The following is a 19,415-nucleotide window of genomic DNA, read 5'->3' on the forward strand; positions in this document are numbered from 1 at the left end:
AAAGTTTACAGGGAAACCAGAACACAAGGAGCGCGTGGAGCGGGTGTCACATTATCGGGTCTTAACCACGCCCTCGCTCCGCTGTCCTCCAATCCCATAAGAGTATGATGATGCAGCCTTCGCGGACAAGAGGAACGACGGGACATTGGAACTTTGTGAAGTTTAAAATGGTTGTTGGCGATACCGTAACAGTAGCTTTTGTAGTTTAACCAACGGGCTTTAACTTGTTTTGCAATTTCATACATCATTTTTTATGTGATATAAGTGCTTTTATAATTGATCATATCCGGCCTGAATTTGTTCTAGTGTTATGTTCACGTGTTTGATTTCCATGTTTGAGTTCAATGAATGCAAAGGCAGAGACATGACGCATGTAAGTTGATTTTATCGAGCCATCTGTCACATGTCACGTTAAAAATCCTCCTTCAGCCTCTGATCAAATCAGTCATCTTCTGAGCTCCACAGCAGCTCTGTAATGTGTGCTGGGTGTTGGCTTGTGAAGCTTTTTTCGGGTCTGCAGATGTTTCCCATGGGAAGAGCACATCAGCACTGTGAACTGTGTTGGCGGACACCGCGACCATCAACTGAGAGTGAAAACACAGGGCACAGTAACTGCAAAATTCCTGTCCTCCACAATCTGAAATTATGCGCAGAAGAGACAATAAACACATAATAAAATGTAAACTTTGTCCGAAAGATGGATCTCGAGGAAATATCATCAAGCACAGTAAAAAACAAAATCTTTCATGCAACTTGAAGTAAAATTAACCCGATTTTAACCATCATTCCACCATTCAGATCTGCAGTTCCCAACTTTGTTTTTGTTTGCGACCACTGAAAACAAAACAAACAATTAAAATTATCTTGAAAAGCAAACTGTCTGATGTGTCTTGTGACCCCTTGTGGGGAGCCATTAGTTGGGAACTATGGGTATACTGATAGTGTTCCTCATTACTTCTTTTAATCCTATCATTTTTCTTTTATCAAGCATCATGCAACCCCATGTTCACAATGAGCTTTTAAAGCAGCATTTCCAAAACGATTGTAATATGGCTGGCTGTACGTGAATGCAGCATTATAAAATAGTGATTTGGGCGGGACTTTAGAGTGACGAAGCCTCCATTAAATCTTTATTTTAGTGGGAAATGGAAGGTAAGTATGAATGATAAAAAAATATATATATATAAAAGTTTCGGTCTTGTAGTTCTTATCTGTTGGTGTTAATGTGCGAATATGTTGAAAAAAATTTAAAATCAACAGTATTTTATAAACTCCAGTCACATCCATCCAGCTAACAACAAAAACATGCATGTTTGGTCTGAAAAACTCTTGTCATAATATACCAACCTGTCCAACATCATCATTACTGAATGCTGGCAGGCTCAGCTCAGTGGGACAAATGAAATGATTTGCTAATCCTGGACCTTTGAGTCAACGTGAATCTACTGCAGATTTGTAGAGAAACATCGCCCTCCTTTGACACAGATCAGTAAAAACAGGCCCATAGACAGGTGAAAAAGCCAATAAATATATAAATGTTTGGATCATTTCTCTCTATTTATATAATGAAAAGGCCGAGGACACAGGAACTTGCAATTAAACCTATATTTATGTCAAAAAAGAGGGAGGAAAGTCAGAAATTAACTTTACAATAGAGTACAGTTAATTGGCAGAAAACTGAGATAATAACGGGGTAATATTAACAGCTATGGATGCACTGAATGGGTCTTTTCATAATAATAACCACGTAAAGTGCACACCAAGGGAATAAAAATCTCTTAATTACTAGACCATAAAAGACCATAAAAGATTATGATTAATGCTCTCCATTTAAGGAGTCTTTGTTCTGTCTCTGGTTGTTCTAACATATATCAGTTTATAAGTTTAACTTCTGTCGTGTTCTCCTTCCCTCATATGACCTTTGACCCTCAGTTTTCATTGTGCTCCTGTATGTGAGGTGTTTTCTTCTCGTCGTTGCTCTGAAAACATTAACAGCCAATCTCTCAGCCTCAGGATTCCTGTTGGAGGAGGGTTGAGCCGTGGTAACCGAGCCTCATTATTTACCCTGAGCGCTGCTCTGCACAATAGATGCAGATAAAGGTGCCAGAGACTTGAACAATATGTGTTATTATAAACACAGCGGCTTAGGAAAAGGCCTGGTGGAGTTACTGCAGCGTTAAGGAGAGTCTGAAAGCACTTTGAACATAAAAACTCAGATTTGACTGAAGAAAATAGACCTTAAACTGGAACAGCTGTCTATGTTTTTCCTTTTAATTGAAACATTACTCAACTGATGAAATCTACTGTTTGTTTTTTTGTACTGTTATCCAAGAGTGCGCTCCGTTAAATATTTATAGTGTATATATACTATTTTCAAGGAATTTAAAACTGTATTATTGTACTTTTCAGTACACCCCGTTGTTATTCTAGTTATTATATAGCACTGTATTTAAGTTATTTAAAAATTATATTCAAGTCGGAGAACGTTATATGCTGTACTGTTGTTAATTTATATTTTGCCAGTTTCAGTTATTTTTAAGGGGTCACCTGAATTGCACTTTGGGTAATGGAGTATTTCCATCAGAAGATGGCGCCGCAGATTTGTCTGATGACATCCAACTGAAACAACCATGCAGTGATTGTCTATTGTCTATAGCTGGAAGCGATGGATCACTCTGAGGATTAGAACTGGCAGAAACACGAAGCAACGATTTAGCAGAGAAGTTCCCTCAGTATCTCGCTGATTGTCAGTTTGAGTTCGTTTTTGTACTCACTCAGTAGAGGCGTCACATGAACGTCCCATGCGCATAGTATGTTTTACACTGTATTTATTTCGTGTTAGTGTTAGCTTAGCCCCTGATAGTACTTCATGCTCTTTCATTAGCCTGTATTAGAGTGACAAAGCAGTTACTATTTTAATATTTTGAAGTAACATAAAAGAGATCGTTAGCTTCTTCGCTAGCTAGGGTTAGCTGAGCACTAGCTAGTATTAGCTGAGCATTGGGAACATAACCTACTGATAGCTAGCTAAAAGTAACATTTAGTTGTATAAGTTAAATCTCGAGCTAAGATTTTTATATATATATATATATATATATATATATATATATATATATATATATATATATATATATATATAATATTTCATTTATTTCTTATTTTGACAGTAGCCAAAAATAATTTGTGGTCAGGTCAACAGGGGGTGCCATGTTTCTCTGTAGCTAGCGTTAGCTTGTTGTATGTGTTTACAGAGACTCCAGTTATCCGGTCCCTCGAAATGCCGTCAGAGTGAGACCTCCTCCTCGCTCCTCCTCCCCGGTGCGGAGCGGCACTTGGTTTCTGCTAATCGCGCTGATAATCAGATCCGCATGAAGCTCGAGCTGCACGGCTGCACCGCCGCTCGTCTGGGAACTTTGAACAGAGACGAGACAAGAAAAACGGGTTTATCTACCGGCCTTACTTCTCCCTCCAGTTCCGGTGGACCGAGTGCAGCGGACCACAGGGGACTGTGCTCGTTAAATTCCGCCGTTGAGCAGTCTGAGCGGCCGCTGGATGGGAGTTTAACGGGAGTTTTCTTCTCGTTTTCTCCGCCGATGGAAGCGGAAAAGCCGCCCTGCGCTCGGAGGTAAAGATGCCTTTAACTTGTCTCCTCCGCGGAGTGAATGTCAGCCTGTTGCTTTATGCTCAAACTTCATGCAGTCACTAAGGATTAATACAGATGTGAGATAAGACACAGATGTGCACCATTATTATTGTTATTGTTGTTATTATATTTTGGTGTTGCTTTTGTTGTTGTGCTGTTGTGTCTCTGGCAAACTCAGGTGAGACACGTGCCTGTAACAGACTAAAAAGTCCCATTTATGATCATAATGAGTCAAATTGATCTTAATGTGTGTTCTTGAGCTAAAATCCTACATTTCCCACAATCTGTAGTACAGCACAAAAGCCATAGGTAAATCCAGATATAATCAGCTGTAATCTGTTTAATGTATAATAGTATAACGTGGCTCTTCTTCAGTCCATACAGGTTTAAATTAGTCTAAGAAATGTGATAAAATGTGTTTACTCGTCTGCTGTTTGGTAGTGTCCATAATGCTCCTGCAGAGTTGTAGTTTCCTCAGCAGATGTGTGAACTCTGCATGGTTTTTGGGGCTATTTGAAATGATATTGTGCTATAATGTGATGTTTTTCTTGCAGATTATTTTGTTTGTTTGTTGTTTTTTGTGGTGATGGTATTATATCACAGTTTTACAAAAATGAAAGGGATGCTCCACTGAAAACATGGTCACACCTCTTTTCACTGTCAGCAATGTCAGGGAACTTATCTTAACAATGAAAAAAAAAAAAAGTTTTTTGGCCCCAAACAGGAATGAAAATGAGCTATAGGCCAACTTGTGTAATTAGTAAGTATAATGTGATTCATTCTCAGACTTAGGGATAAGATTTGTCATCCTAACGGCGTTTGTTCGGCAGAAAACCCAAACTATGTAAGAACAGTTTCAGCCAACAAGAGAGAAACTGACATGTGTTACTGCTAATGTTTCCCTCCACATCTTCATGTTAACAGAGTCATAGAGAGGAAACTAGTAGTTACTGGATGTGACTCCAGTTCTATGAGTACGTACGTAGCCCTCCACCTGCATGTTATCACAGCCACACACATTGTTTTTAATACGCTAAATCATTCATCACGGTAATGACGGTATTGCAGACGGTTTTCACTGAAACAGGACAAGGTTTTCATTTAGTTCAAAGCCGACAGACTAAAGTTTGCTGTTGAAAATTCTAGAAATGAGCAGTTTCATCCGTGTGGCAGTGACCTTCTGTGTAGGTGAAGACTTAATTGTGTGTGATAGTGTTTTAATCTTCTGATGATTTTATGAATTCTGAAATCTGAACACGTGTTCCAGATGTGGAGAGAAACTGTTGGAATAATTCTTTGATGTCTTGTGTTTGATTCCTGACAGATGCGGCTGGTGAGACCAGAAACCACAGATCTGCACAGTTCACAGTCCACGGCGTCACCCAGCAGGAGGCCTGAGGACTGAACTGAGCTGTAAACCTCCCAGGATCCCGAGCCTCGGCTTCATTGATTCCTGCGGCGTGTTTCGACCTCAGAGATGCCCGGCAGTGAGAGGAAACCTTTCCGGCAGGATTTCAGTGGTGAGAAATGTGAATCGAGTCAAACACGACAGAAAACACTCGGCTGACGAACAAACCTGAGCAGTCTGACTCATTTTTTGGATGTGGTTCACCCACGACGCCTTCATCCCGCCTGGACGACACAACAGATAGCAGTCAATGTCGGCCGACAACAGCTCGCCGCCGCCGCCGGCCTCCCCGCGGTCTTTCTCCGCCCTCCCTCACCATGCGGCCCCACCCACCCCGTCGCCGTCCCCCAGCCCGCCTGCCACGCTCTGCAGCCGGCTGTCTAACGGCAGCCAGACGGCCCCCAGCCGCACAAACTCCCGGGGCTCCATCCACGGCGTCTCCTTCCTGCTTCAGATCGGACTCACCAGGGAGACGGTCACCCTGGACCACGGAGACCACTCGCTGTCTGCCGTGAGGGAGCTGGTCTGCTCCATCGTGGATCAGAAGGTACAGTTTGCAGACTTTATTTAGGTTTCTGGTCTCTGATTGGAGGAGGTAACTAATGGTCTGCTATTCATGAGACACTTGTAGCCATGAGATACAGTTTTCTCCTTCAGCTCTGGACCCAAACACTGGTGACGCACTGATCGCAGTAGAGGGGCAGTGAAACGTCCACGTGGGTCCAGGTCTGTGAGTCGGAGAAAATAATAGGTACAGGTGAGGGTTTATCGGTGAACTACAGCAGCTGGTGAGCCAACTGCTAACATACCAGCTAGCCAGGAACGTGCTATTGCTAGTTAGCCGCAGAGCATCTTTCTGCGTGCTGAGCTGTTTACGTTAAAGAGTTACTGAAGGAGGAAAAACGTCTCTGCTAACAATCAGCTCACTGAGTTTCTGTTTTCGTACGTTTGCCTCTTAACTGTCTGCAAACTGTGTTTCTTTTGTAGAAACTGATGGTGCGACAAAGCTCAAGCTGAAATAACTTCCTCCATTTTGGACTCTCAGTTTCCTCAAATGTTAGCAGTGACGGCGTGCTGCTGGTGAACGCTGCACAGTCGTTTGTTTGGAGTTCAGCAGAGTAAAAAACTGAGTGAATTCAAATTAACAAGCAGCTTAAAATGCTACTCTGACAACGAGCTTTAACTACGAGAAAATGTCCCACATTGTCTCCGCTAGTGTCTCCTTTCTTCTTCAGTGAACACGATGGGCCTCCATCACTGTTTGGTTGGTGGTTTTGTCTGATTCACGCTGACCAATATTTACAGTCCTGTTGATTTTTTATTGGATGCAGAGTTTTGGTAAACCAGCTGATTCTCATGCTTCACACTAAGGTTGTTAAAAGTATAAATACTTCAATACTTCTTGATACCACGTGTTGCCTGCTGGCACCAAAAGAGGGATCGAGGCTTGTTTTGTCTTCTAGTTTTGTGTTGGAGTTTTAAATTCTGGTCTTGAGACAGCGACGTGTGGCTCAGGCATCTGTTCTCAGCTCCACTTTATCTCTCACCATCTACTGGTTTTACCGCTCGCACTGAAAGCACCACCTGCCTTTACTGCACAACATGCATTTCTCAGCCCTCCGTCAACACACACACACACACACACACACACACACACACACACACACACACACACACACACACAGACAGACTTTGCAGCAAACCACAATGGTTCACCTGTCTTGTGGAGCTTGATGACGGAGGGAGGAAACCCCAGTGATGCTCTCATTTGAACTTGTTCCACTAACTTCCCCTGTTGCTGCTTTTCTTTTCCAACCTTTCAGTAATTGATTGTTGACGAGTTGATTGACAGATTGTGGTTGTGGAGGTATTTTGCTCTGGAACAACTTGTTGGACAGACTGCCTGTTCTCAGTATCTTCATGCAGCTTCGTTGTCACATACTTTCACTTGTTGTCTCTTGTCACCGGCTGAGGAAAAGTCTGTTCACAGGGAATGTCACTTCCTGGTTGGTGTTGCTGTGTCAGCGCTCTTCGCTTCCTGTTTCACAGCTGTGTGTTGTGTTGGAGGAGCAGCAGGGTGGTCACTTGGTTCCTCAGTGCCGCTGACTGATCTTGCTGTGTGCGGTGAAGGTGTCTGATGGATAAACCCGGCAGGTTGAGAGACCTGTCAGTCACGACGAACATGCCTCCAGGCTCAGTACATGGTTTTCATGCAACAGTCGCTCTTAATATTCAGATGAAGATGCACTTTAGAGGAAGTTAAAAACGTGTTTTTCTTCCTGTTCCTGCAGGTGAATGTTTGGGCCTCACTGTGCAGAGTGATTTATGTGTTTCTGGGTAGAGCGTGCAGGAGGAGGTGGACTCATCCTTGATAATGACGTATCCGCGATGTCAACAAAAGAGTGAAAAACGATATACAGACGTGCAGAAAAGAGAGCGAAGCAGCTTCGCTCCATGCAGTGACAGCAGCTCGGCCGGTCGCTCGCTGTGTAGCAGGGCAGCGGTGCAGACACTGTGGATGACAGGGTGGAAATACACATTAAGGGAGAGCTCCCACGGTGGAGGCGGTGTTTCCAAACCTCCACCGGTGGACACATTTGTACCGCTGCGTGGTGTGTATACCACCCATTGCAAGCCCAAGCCTGAAGCATCCTGTGCACATCCTGTGTGAATTAGGAGACATCTTGTGTCCAACAGTTAAATGTTGGAAATGAAAAATATTTGCTTATTTGTATACACTTGAAAATTTTCATGTGTACCTGAATGTATGTGTGGAGGGCATCTGTAAATTATCTACTTAAAGCCGAACTTTGTGTGGACAAAGGTTAAACACCTCGTGGTCATGAGAGTTTTCTGAAGCCCGAAGTTTTGTCTTCAACCGACCGTCCAAAACAAATATCCTCAGTTCACAAAGATAGAACAGAAGAAACAGCCAGTTCTCACTTTGAGAAGCTGGAACCAGAGAATGTTTGGAGTTTTTTCATGTATTAAAGTACAAGTACCACAAAGCACAGTTCCCGTCCTTCACTGCTGGTCTGTGCGGTGATGTTTGGAGACAGCGCCTCACGTCTCCCTTCCTGAGACGTTATTTGGAACCGGCCCAGTGTTTGGACATACTGCAGAATATGTGGACACAACAGCTACTTGCTAGTTTTGTTAACTGCCCACCAGGAGCCTTCGACGGGACGCCGTGGTGGAACGAGATTCCCACGAAGTGACATCATCACGACAACTTTTTTTTTCCTGCTTTTGTGTCCACATCACAGAGCTGCGAGCTGTGGGCGGAGGCAAGCTTCAGGTCTGATTTACTGCTGCTGCGTCACCTCCCGACACACACACACACACACACACACACACACACACACACACACACACACACACTGGTTCAACTGTGTGTGTGTGTGTGTGTGGGGGGGGGGGGGTAGGGAGGAGGGGTTGGGGTTGGAAGGGGTGCGGTTAGGAAGTAGGGAAGTTCCCCTCCCCTGTAGGTCACCACTCTGAGTACCCCCACTGTACACACACACACACACACACACACACACACACACACACACACACACACACACAGTCCCATCCGGGATTGTGTGATGAACCTCTTCAGTCTGGCCTCAGACGTGTTGTGTGAAAGTGGAACTGATGAACTTACAGATTATTCTCAGCAGCTCTGCACGGGGCCGCACCGACCGCCATTTTCGTTCCGTTCAAAGCTTCATTTGAAAACCTCAACGTCGTCACTGACGTCTTGAATCAGCGCCGAGCGAATGCAGATACATAATATGATCTTTTTTTTTGTTTTTTCTAATTGCTGAACTATAATAGTGTTAGAGCCAAACCCAAAAATGTGAGGTACTGTTGGAGTATTTCTAGACCGTCCTGTTAATACAGGTGTGTACTCTCCTTTGTGAAGTACAAATATGGACTGAAGCAGAAAATTCAGTGAGGTAAAAGTTGGCTTTTGACAGCAAGTAAAGCATCTCACAGCAGGCAGATTATATTGAAAATGTGCAGTAAGTGCAGCAGAAAATGCTGGTTGAAAAATAGAAATTCCAGTATATGTTTACATCAACCTCTTTTACACTTTATTAGAATTTCATTTTCAAAAATTGTCTTGTATTTTTTTTCTTCACCTCTTCGTTTTGAGACATTATTGAACAAACCTACAAACAGTTTGTTCATGTCATTCAGAATTTTAAGAACCTGAAACATTTTATTATCCAATGAAAATGTCAGTGACTGATGTATAATGTTGATGTTGAGGGATTCCTTCACCTCACGTCTTAAAATCATCTTTGTTCACGCTCATCTCGACGTCTTGCTGGTGTGTTTTTTAAGAGAAAACAACGAGCAGTCGGAGAAACTGAACTTGACTTTCATGTTTCAGTGCTACTGAAAGTCCCAGTGGAATAAGAAAAAACTCATCTCGGTTAATTTTAGTTTCGGGGATGAATCGGTGAAGAAGAGCAGGCAGGTGTCCTGATTGGCTGTCATGAACACTGACTTTTACAACCGTTTCCCGTGAGATTAAGAAAGAAGATGAAGAAAAATATGCAAAGTCTGAAAATGTACAATTGTGAGATGAGTAAAACAAACAAAACGAACATGAACGATAAGAAACACATCAAGTGCAAATACATGAATACAGCATCTCTCTGTCGTCCCGGAGATGAGTCCTCCGCTCTGCTGGTTTCCACGGTTACCAAGGCCAGGTAGTGGTTCAGGTGGAGAGAGAGATGCTGGTGTTGGTGTTTGGACGCTCGACCTGCCGGCAGAACTTCTACCTGCACTGCTGATGGATGGAAAACAATAATGATCAGGAGGATTTCACACATATCGTCCTTCTTGTATTTATTACTTAACTCGTGAGTTTAGCCCAGTGATTGAACACGAGAGTAATTAAATAAATAATATTTTTTTTTAAATAATTGTTCAGTTTAGGCTGAGATGAAAGTAAAGACAGCATAAAGAGGAAAAAGATGAAACCACGTGATTCAGCCTGGATGTGAGTTTTATAGAGACTGGAGGTTTTGGCTGAAAGCAGCTTTTATCACGTACCTGACATTCTGCTGCAGGTACAAGGACGAACAGTGAACGGACTTCTGTCTCGTTTCTCTTTGTGTCGGTATGGAGTTGGTGTGTTTTAGAAGAAATTCTCTTAAGTAAAAGTCTTAATTTAAGTGGGAGTCAGTTGTGATTCCTGGGTGCTGAGCGCGTTCACAGCCTGGTAATTGCTGGAAAAGATGGACTGCAATCATGTCAACCCAAAACGGCCTCAGTCAATCGCCACATCGGCCAATAGCAGGCCTCAGGAGGTGCCATGTCATGGCGCACTAAAGCACGGTGGTGCCTTGAGCTAGATGCTAACCTTAGCATGCTAACATGAAGATGGTGATAAAACATATTTAAACCACAGTTCCAACCAGTGAGCGTGTATGAAACTGCATTATATTAACGACAACGATGACAAAGATATGAAGATAAGAAAATTATTGCTGTTAATTTTACCGACAATGAGCGAAGTGCACGCAGATGGTGTTGGATTTGTCTTATTTAATGTGGCCTTTTATATGTGATTAAACGTTAAGTGAGGAGGTTTAATCCCGACGTGTATTTTCTTTTATCTCAGACGTCGAATGAACAACATTAACAGCGTCTGACTCTCATTTTCTGTCTCTTACCTTTTTAAAATCCCGGCTTAACTTTTCAACCTCCATTTTTCGCCTCATTAGACAAAAAAAATCCTCAGAAAAGCACCAAGTTTCCGTTGATTTCTGATCCTGAACGTCCCACACAGCTGCTGTCTGAAGCTAAAGCCAAAATCCTGTTACAGCATCTCTTTAAGTTCTGTGTTCTCATTCATTAAACTGTCCACGATAACATTTGGGCTAAATGAGTAAATGCATAAATCTTAACCAGCTTCAAGCTGCAGTTCCTCTACTGGCCACTAGAGGCTTTTACAAGTTGCCAAAGAATATCCAAAGTAGTTTTTAGGAAGAATAATCAAACATCATTTCTGGCCTTTTTACGTCCAAAACACGTCCGACCTGACGCATTCAGCTCCTGAATGTCACAGGTTAAATGCCCCTCCCTCACCTGCTCCGACTGTACCTCTTGTTCTGATGAGAACCAGGAAGTGGGTCAGTCTCACTGATACCATCTGCTCAGAAACAGGAAACAAATCCAGGTTTAATATTTACTTTGCCCCATTTAACGGGTTGAATCTAACCAGGATATCTGACACGTTGGATTTGCATCCAAATTGGCGGTTTAGGTGACATCAGTCCTGTCTGCTGTGGGCGGGGCTTGAAAGGAGCATTACGTGAGCGTGTCTGGACCGTTGAGTTAGGCGACTGTCTTCTTGGGGTTGACCATGTGATCTTCTTTACTATGACGAGAAGAAGAAGAAGACTGTAAGCTGACAAACATGGATGTAAACAATGCACAATTAAAACCTTCCAAAAATGGGTTCATGAGGAGGGCAGCATATTAAACAGTTTGTCCGACCTCAAGGAAACACGTGATGTTGACGTGATGGACCCTCATTGTGACTTTGAGCTTTTTCTCTCCTGAACGTTGTGTAGAAACAGTATGTTGTTAATTAAAGTCTGTAACGCCGGTGTTTGTCAGCGTCACACCTGCCGGGCATCTCAAATGAAAAGAGGTGGAGCCAAACAGGGTGGATGTGTCTTTATTCAGCTGCAGATTGCAGAGTAGTTGATGTTCTTCCTCTGTGGTTTCACGCAGCAGGTCTGTTTTCAGTTTTAGTTCCCTGTTTTGCCCTCAGTTCTGGTTCAGCTGACAGGTACAATGCTGTATTGTAATGGAGATGTACCTAGCGAGTCAGCTCAGTTCGTTCTAGATCACGAGATCCCACGATATCACTCAAGATCACGCGAGCCGAGAATCCGTCTCGCCAGAACGGGAACATATTTCTGTGTTGAAAGAACAAAGAGAGACACTGACGGCTGTTTGCTGCTTGATCTGATTGGCTGAAGTTAACCTGTGATAGGTGGTTACAGACGGATGGTTCATCCAATTGAAAGCGCTTCCAAACAGGCCAAGGACGACCTGGTGCATCGGGTCACTTGAAGAAAACCGTGGATTTTCTTTTGTTCCGCTGATGTTCGTAGTGTCCCTGTAGTTCTGTGTGCATCACATGGTTTCACCGATGAGTCTCAGTGGTGTGGAGATGATTTTCTCTGTGTGGTCGTGTTGCTGCTGTAAGAATTCAGAGGAAACACTGAGGTCACTTTAAGACACACACACACACACACACACACACACACACACACACACTGAGGTATCTGAGGAGGAAGCACTGTATGCTGTTGTGGTAACAGTGACACATGTAGAGTATAAAGCACCCGCAGAGTGTGTGTGTGTGTGTGTGTGTGTGTGTGTGTGTGTGTGTGTGTGTGTGTGTGTGTGCGCGCGTGCAGGGCAGTGATTAATTCAGTGTGTGTCATCCTGATAGTGATGCTGTAAATTCATGTCTTCTCCGTCTGGAGGTCAGCAGGTAGAGAAAGGCACCAACATGGTTTGTGCTTCTTCCCTCTGTCCAGACGGAAACGTCTCAGCGGGACTCATTTGAATATCTTTGGCGATCCTCTGACTTCTCTTCTGGCGCCATCATCGTGTTTGTCCAATACTGTGATTTACGACCAAATACCCGCAAAGCTAACGACCCTGCCGTCGGCCTCGGCTGCGCTTCGTGTTCGGCGCTGATTAAAAAACCTCACGCATCGACAGGTCGGCGTGGCTTTTCATTTTTCAGCCTGTAACGAGTGGATGAATGAAACTCCCACGCGCTCACACACCGACAACCTTGACCCACTCAGCGCTGCTTCCTGTTGTTTCCTCGGCGAGGTGACAGAGCGAGCGGATGCTGGGAAAACAGGCGCACTGCTGTTTACCTTCATATTTCCCATCAGTCCCTTTTAGCGTTGTCCCTGCAGGCTAATTGCACGTGTGCGGCGAAATAGTTGAAGAGTTTTATTGGAGCTGAAAGGCTCTTAGCTCTCTGCAGCGGAAGGGACCGGCGGTTTAATCTGGTGCTGCTCTCATGATCGCTGATGGTTCAAGTGTTTTTAGAAAATGCTGTGTGAGAAAAAAATGAAATGATAAGCTGCTGTTTGTCCGTCTGCGGTAAAATAAATGGGCGACACTTTTACGAGCTCTTTCCAGATCACCCTGCTCTTTCCCTCCTTTACATCACGTCACAAAGCAGAATTTGTAAGCAATTCAGGGAATCTAAATCATGGTTTAACATAAAGTTCATGAAGCAGTTGTGTTTTTTCTGTGTGTGTTTGTGGACCGGATGTTGAGGATGCCGTCCTCCCTTTTAGAACCAGGATTATTGGGATCCATGAACACTTAGTCTCTCTGATAATGGCATGAGTGCTGCACAGATTAAGAGGTGATGGATATGCCTCCGGCTCGGTGAAAACAGAGACCTCTCTGGGCCCCCTGCTCCAGCTCCTGCAGTGGGATCAGGGGTCACGGCAGGGCCTGGAGGTTTCGGCCTCTGTGACCCTGCTGACCAGAACAAGACCGTGGAGTCGTCAGAAATGTGGATTCAGTTCGGCGAGGGAATCAGAGACGAGTTAGAGAATGTGAAAGGGATTGTGTGTGTTGGTGTGTGGAGGTTAAGCCTGGTTAATGGAGGATTAACCATTAAGAGGGGATCAGTGTGCATTAAACACACACTCTTGTCCATTAACAGAACTCTTAGTGTATTTCTCTGCTCACCTCAGAGAATGCAGCAGCTGACGACTGGCTGTAACGTGATTGGACGGAGGCCAAATGCGTCGTCATGGCAGCTGAACAGGAGTGTTGTCACTTCTGGTTCAGACCTCACACAGGCCTCATGGTGGATTTTTTTTATTCAGCTTCCTGCTTTGTCATGGTTTCACAGGCAAGTGTTCGTCCCAGTGCGTTTTCTGTAGCTGTTTATAAAATGGAAATAGACAAGACTACAAAGATACACAACAACCACAAAGAGACACACAACAACCACAAAGAGACACACAACAACCACAAAGAGACACAAAACAACCACAAAGAGACACAAAACAACCACAAAGAGGTGCAAAATGACTTCACGATGGACATTTTGTGTGTGGTACATCTAATGTGATGCACGCGGCTTCTGCCTCATCACCTGGTTTCCTGCTGTCGGTATGCGCCACAGGATTCGTGCTGCGTGCTACCTGCACACTGCTAACATCCTGCTAACATCCTGCTCACACAGAGTGCAGCTCAGGGCAGGAAGCTGCTTCACCTGCCTGTTTGCAGGCTGCAGAGACTGCTGAACCCCAAATCCAGTACACACAAACAGCACAAGCTGTTCATTGAGACTTAAAAGTGCATCGTCTCGGGTTCAACAGTGTTCATTTTGGCTTTTTTATGGAGACTTTTTAGGCTTTGCCTTAAAAGTTTTAGCTAAAATTTAGTCAATTTAATACATTTAATACATACACATCACACATTTTCAGCTTTTTGTCTTCACAGTGACAGTTCATCAAGCTCCGGATGGTTTCTGTTGAGGCTTTAATTCTGAAAAAACTCCATCAGCCTCAAAGGCCTAAAATTTGTGGCGCATTTAAAAATGCGGTAGTACCAGGAAGGCTGAATCATTCTCATGAACACACAGGAACAAATGAGGCACATCCTAAAAAGACCAAACCAATGATTTCGAATGTTTCAGCCCTTTTACTGCTAAACCTAGTTTAAGTTCACATCACTGCCAGCCGTGTAGCAAACCATGGAAGTCTTATACAAATATACAGGTAATTAAGAGACAATCAGTGCAGACTTTTGAAATCACTTCTCATCTACAGCTGCGTTAACACTAACGACAGTGTAACGCTGTCAGGAATAAATACAGGTTTGATGTTAACTGTGATGGATGACTCAACTCAAGAGGCTTGTTGACTTTAAACAACAATAATTTCAATTTATTTGTGTAGCGCCAAATCAATAATATACAGAAATGAATGGGAACCAATCGCTTTTGGCTCTCTTCCATCACTGGCGTCTGCTTTGTGAGTGCATGCATTCATAGTGATTTGCATGGCAAAAGATGATAAAACTGGGCGAAAGTTGGATAAAATGTGACGTCTGGGTTACGTCTGACAGAGTTTTAATGTTTTGACTTGTTAAAGTGTCTCTCTGTATGGACGACAGGAGCGTTGACATGACATCTGACAGGGACAGTGACCCAGACATGAACCCACATGGTTTTCAAGGTTCTTTTATAAAGAGGAAGTCGCTGCTGGGAAACTTTGTGTTTTGGCTTTTTAACCAGAAAATCCGATTTGTTTCTTAAAGCACGCTGTAAATGGTGGTTGGTTGCCTGCAGTAGAAACTGATTCAGCAGCCGCAGCAAAAATAATTCCAGCAGAGTTTGGCTGCTGGTAGTTTCCCAGTGTGTGTTTCTCCGAATGGGTTTCATCACAATCATGTGTTCCTCATATGAAAAGGTTAAGTAATGGTTAACTGAAGGGACGGGCTGCACCGACACGAGCGATGAGGTCATGTGGAAATGTTGTTATGAGGACGAGCTGCTCGGTGTCCTGTCAGGACATTTCATTAGAGGTGCAGTGTGTGTGTGTGTGTGTGTGTGTGTGTGTGTGTGTGTGTGTGTTCATACTTGTATTTTTTTAATTAAGGACTTGAACTGGAAACTGATCATTTAATCGGACAGTGGTGGTCATTTTGTGCTTTGGCTGCTTTATTCAGCGTGAAAATCTCTTGATATTTAACATAATACGTCTTGAACATACAGCCATTCAGTTACTGACGTCCCAGAGGATGAGTCTCCGTGGACGCTTTACTACAGCCACAGTGTCTTTCTTCTTCAGGATGTTGTAGCGTCTCGAGTTTTCAGATTGAACATCTCACTAATCATGTAGCGTAATCATACCTCGCTCTGAGTCCAGAGTGTCCCTGACCCGTCTTTGTCCTTCTCCACCTTCTCAGTTCCCTGAATGTGGATTCTTCGGGATGTACGACAAGATCCTGCTCTTCCGCCATGACCTGAACTCAGACAACATCCTGCAGCGTCTGACCTCCGCGGAGGAGATCCATGAAGGCGACCTGGTCGAGGTGGTGCTCTCCGGTATGAAACTCTTATTTTTACCATCGATCAGTCATAAAATTTTTCACTTACATGTTGTTTTATTGATCAGTGAGTCAGCGTGCATCCTGTTCATCACTCCAGTTCGTTTCCTCCTTCTCACTCCTGATCCTGATATCAAGAATCCAACCAGCATCTGAGCTCCATCTGCATTAGGAGCAGTGATGGAGGTCATGTTGCTGCAGCATAGAACCCCAAAACCAGTTCTACATTTCATCAGCTTGATGTAATAACTGTAATGTGTAATGCATAAATAAACTGACACATAGAATATCTGTATTTACAACACAAATCAAATTCAACTTAAAGCGCCTCATATATTTATCTCTCATTGTTTGTTTGGTCTCAGCTTCCTCTCCTCTCCCGGCTCTCCTGTTAATCCACCTCTGAGTGAGAGCCGTGAGGTCGCCTCAGATCTCGCTTCCTCCGCTGCGGCGCCGCCGTGGGTCGCCCTGCGCGCTCTAACCATAATATTGTGTATAGGATTGTCATTTCCTGAGTCGTGTCGACAGGTTGGGTTGTAAAAACTAAAGCTGACACCTTCACAGCTGAACACCCAGAGCAGCGGCAGGTTTAAATTACACGGGAGGAAGAAAACAAAGTCGCAGCCTGAACCGCATCGGGCTCAAACCTGCAACCACTTCCTCCTCCTCCTGCTACCCCTCCTCCTCCTCCTCCTCGTCCTCCTCCTCCTGCTGCTGCAAAAGCCTGCAGAGCAAACCTAGTTTGTATCTGTATTAGTGTATCTGCCTCTGTTAGCACGGCAGTGGAGGTGTCTCACAGCTCATGCCTGAAGAAAAGAAGTGTTAGCTTTCATCACTCAGCCTGATTGTAGAGTGTACAACAACAGATTCATAGGTACAGAACGAGTTGAATGCAGGCAAAATTAAAATTTCACGGACACTTGAACTGAAGTTTGTCTTCACAGAATTTCTTTTGTGGGATTCAGAGTGGAAGCGGAGCAGTCATTCTTTGAGCAGTACACAAACTAATCTGGCTGTTAAGATCATCTCTTTTTCACTGAAGGGTCAACAGGCTCGATAAGAAACCTTGATGAATTATTGAAGCACAGTGAGCCAGACGGTGTTTTTCATGTGTAGCAGAGGGCTTGAGCGGCTGGAGGGAAGGCAGTGCTGGTCTGTGGGTGGGTCCAACTCTTTGGTCCAGACTGAAATATCTCAACTGTCAGATTCATTTCCATCCAGTTTGGTGCAGACGTTCATGGTCCCCAGACGATTTATCCTAAAGACTCTCATGATCCCCTGACCTGCACCTTTGAGTGAAATATCTACACCTGCAAAACTAATCCCATCAGCCTCAGCTGCACTTTGTGTTTCATGCTAATTAGCCAATATTAGCTGCTAACATGCTAAACTGACATGGAAAACATGATCTCCGCAGAGCTAAATGCTAACATCAGCCTGTTAGCATTGGCCTGGACTGGATTAGCTTTTACTGATTTTAAGTTGAGTTCTAGCTGATTTGCAGGTTTGGAGGCACAAGCGAAGCTGAGCATGGCATTTTTTAATGGATCAGCGGCAACAAAACTTGATTGGATATTCTTAATTTTCCCCACATCATCTCCGTTCAAACTGAAGCGATAATAAAAGAAGTGACATTTGTTATTAAACTGAAAGGCTGCAGTGACGGCGTCTCCTCCTCTTTCATCCAGACCAGTTGCAGGATGGGAAACGCTCCACGTTGTTGCTTGTTGTTTAACTTCTCCTCATTCGTTCATTTCAGCTCTCGCCACGGCCGAGGACTTCCAGATCCGCCCTCACACGCTGTACGTCCACTCCTACAAGGCGCCAGCCTTCTGCGACGACTGCGGGGAGATGCTGTGGGGGCTCGTCAGACAGGGCCTCAAATGTGAAGGTGAGGATATGGTAATGAGGCCGGGGGGGGGCGACTCTGTGCTGCTGTGGCTTACACCTGCAGACACATGTGTCCTGAATGCACAGACGTTATTCAAACTGTAGCGCTGGAGACCTCGGTGACCATTTGAGGACATCTCTGCTCTGTGTTGCTACTTTTCCTGCAAAGCTGGACATTGAGCTAAATGCTAACGTTAACAAGTCAGTGCCCTTAATGCTACATTGCTTCACAGGCGGTCAGATCAAAAGACACGTCCGACCAAGTTGAAAACTTAAGGAAAGAGTTCACAATGATCTCAAGGTGTCATGACTGCAGTTCATGAACATACAGAGGCGAGAGGAGCAGGAGGGAAATAACAGCCAGACATGGAGTTCCTGGTGGTTCCGGTGAGACGATGACGCTCATTGCTAAGTAGTTAAACCCTCCACCTGAAAGCTCTGCAGCAACTACAGAAATACAGAAACGTGCACACAGGTGTCAGGAAGATCAGATAGCCATCTCCGAAAAGGATTGTCAGGATATCTGGGTATTTAAAACAATTCAGACAAGCTTCCTCTCAATTACACTTTATGAGAGGAAGTGATGTGCGCTGCCAATGTTTCTGTGGTGATGTAAGGCGAATTTTAATGAGTATAACAGAGACGAATAGGAAGCGCGCACCATTCCTGAGTGACTGTCGCCTCATGATGGTGATGAATAACTGAGGATTGATCTAAACGTGAAAAACTTGCCTGTTCTGACCTCCAGCCTGCCGAGGGACAGAAAGTTCAGCTGTCTGGACAAATTCAGCGTGATGTCATTATTGTTTTGGTTTTGGGTTTTATTTTCCAGGAGCCTGAGCGTAGCGGCCCCTCAGGGGTCAGCCTCAGCTTTGATTCTGCCACGTTCTGAACTGGCCGATCATCGCTCTGAATCGAGGCCCGGGCGCACGTCCAGCACATGCACACACACATTTCACACACCGGTTTTCAGGCCTGAAAGCTGCAGCGACTGTACAGCAGGATGTCTTCATTGACTCGGTGACTTCCTGCGACTATTTTTCACATCTTTTAAGTCCTGATCTCGGCGCTGGGAAACCTCAGAGCGAATCTTAACTGTAGTGTTGCCAAGCAGAGAAAAGAGACGCTTGATGTTCTGAGCAGGCGGGCGGCTGTCAGCGCAGAAATACGGCTTCCGCTTATATAACCTGTCGTGAGGTTTAAACGGTTAAAAAGCAACGTTTGACAGAAGAATCTGCCTGCTCGCTCCGACTGAAGCGAGTGAAGGACAAGAAAACCTCAGTGGAAGAAGAAGACATTCGTCATTGGTGTAAAACAATATTTTAAGCATCTAATTTGGTAAACAACCTCCCTAAC

The 19,415-nt window shown here is 44.2% G+C and overlaps 1 protein-coding gene across 2 annotated transcripts in view; it reads left to right on the forward strand.

The window, feature by feature from the left end:
• The first annotated feature begins 3,382 nt into the window (after positions 1–3,382).
• LOC143336588 (serine/threonine-protein kinase D3-like) overlaps positions 3,383–19,415 on the forward strand; it is a 30,379-nt gene continuing 14,346 nt past the window's right edge. For both annotated transcript variants that reach the window (XM_076756831.1, XM_076756832.1), the window contains exons 1-4: positions 3,383–3,625; positions 4,968–5,598; positions 16,029–16,167; positions 17,929–18,060. In XM_076756831.1, coding sequence (XP_076612946.1) covers positions 5,302–5,598; positions 16,029–16,167; positions 17,929–18,060 — 568 coding nt within the window. In that variant the 5' untranslated portion in view covers positions 3,383–3,625; positions 4,968–5,301. The remainder of the gene's footprint in view (positions 3,626–4,967; positions 5,599–16,028; positions 16,168–17,928; positions 18,061–19,415) is intronic.

This window comes from Chaetodon auriga, chromosome 18 (genome assembly GCF_051107435.1).
Source record: "Chaetodon auriga isolate fChaAug3 chromosome 18, fChaAug3.hap1, whole genome shotgun sequence".
Lineage (NCBI taxonomy): Eukaryota > Metazoa > Chordata > Actinopteri > Chaetodontiformes > Chaetodontidae > Chaetodon > Chaetodon auriga.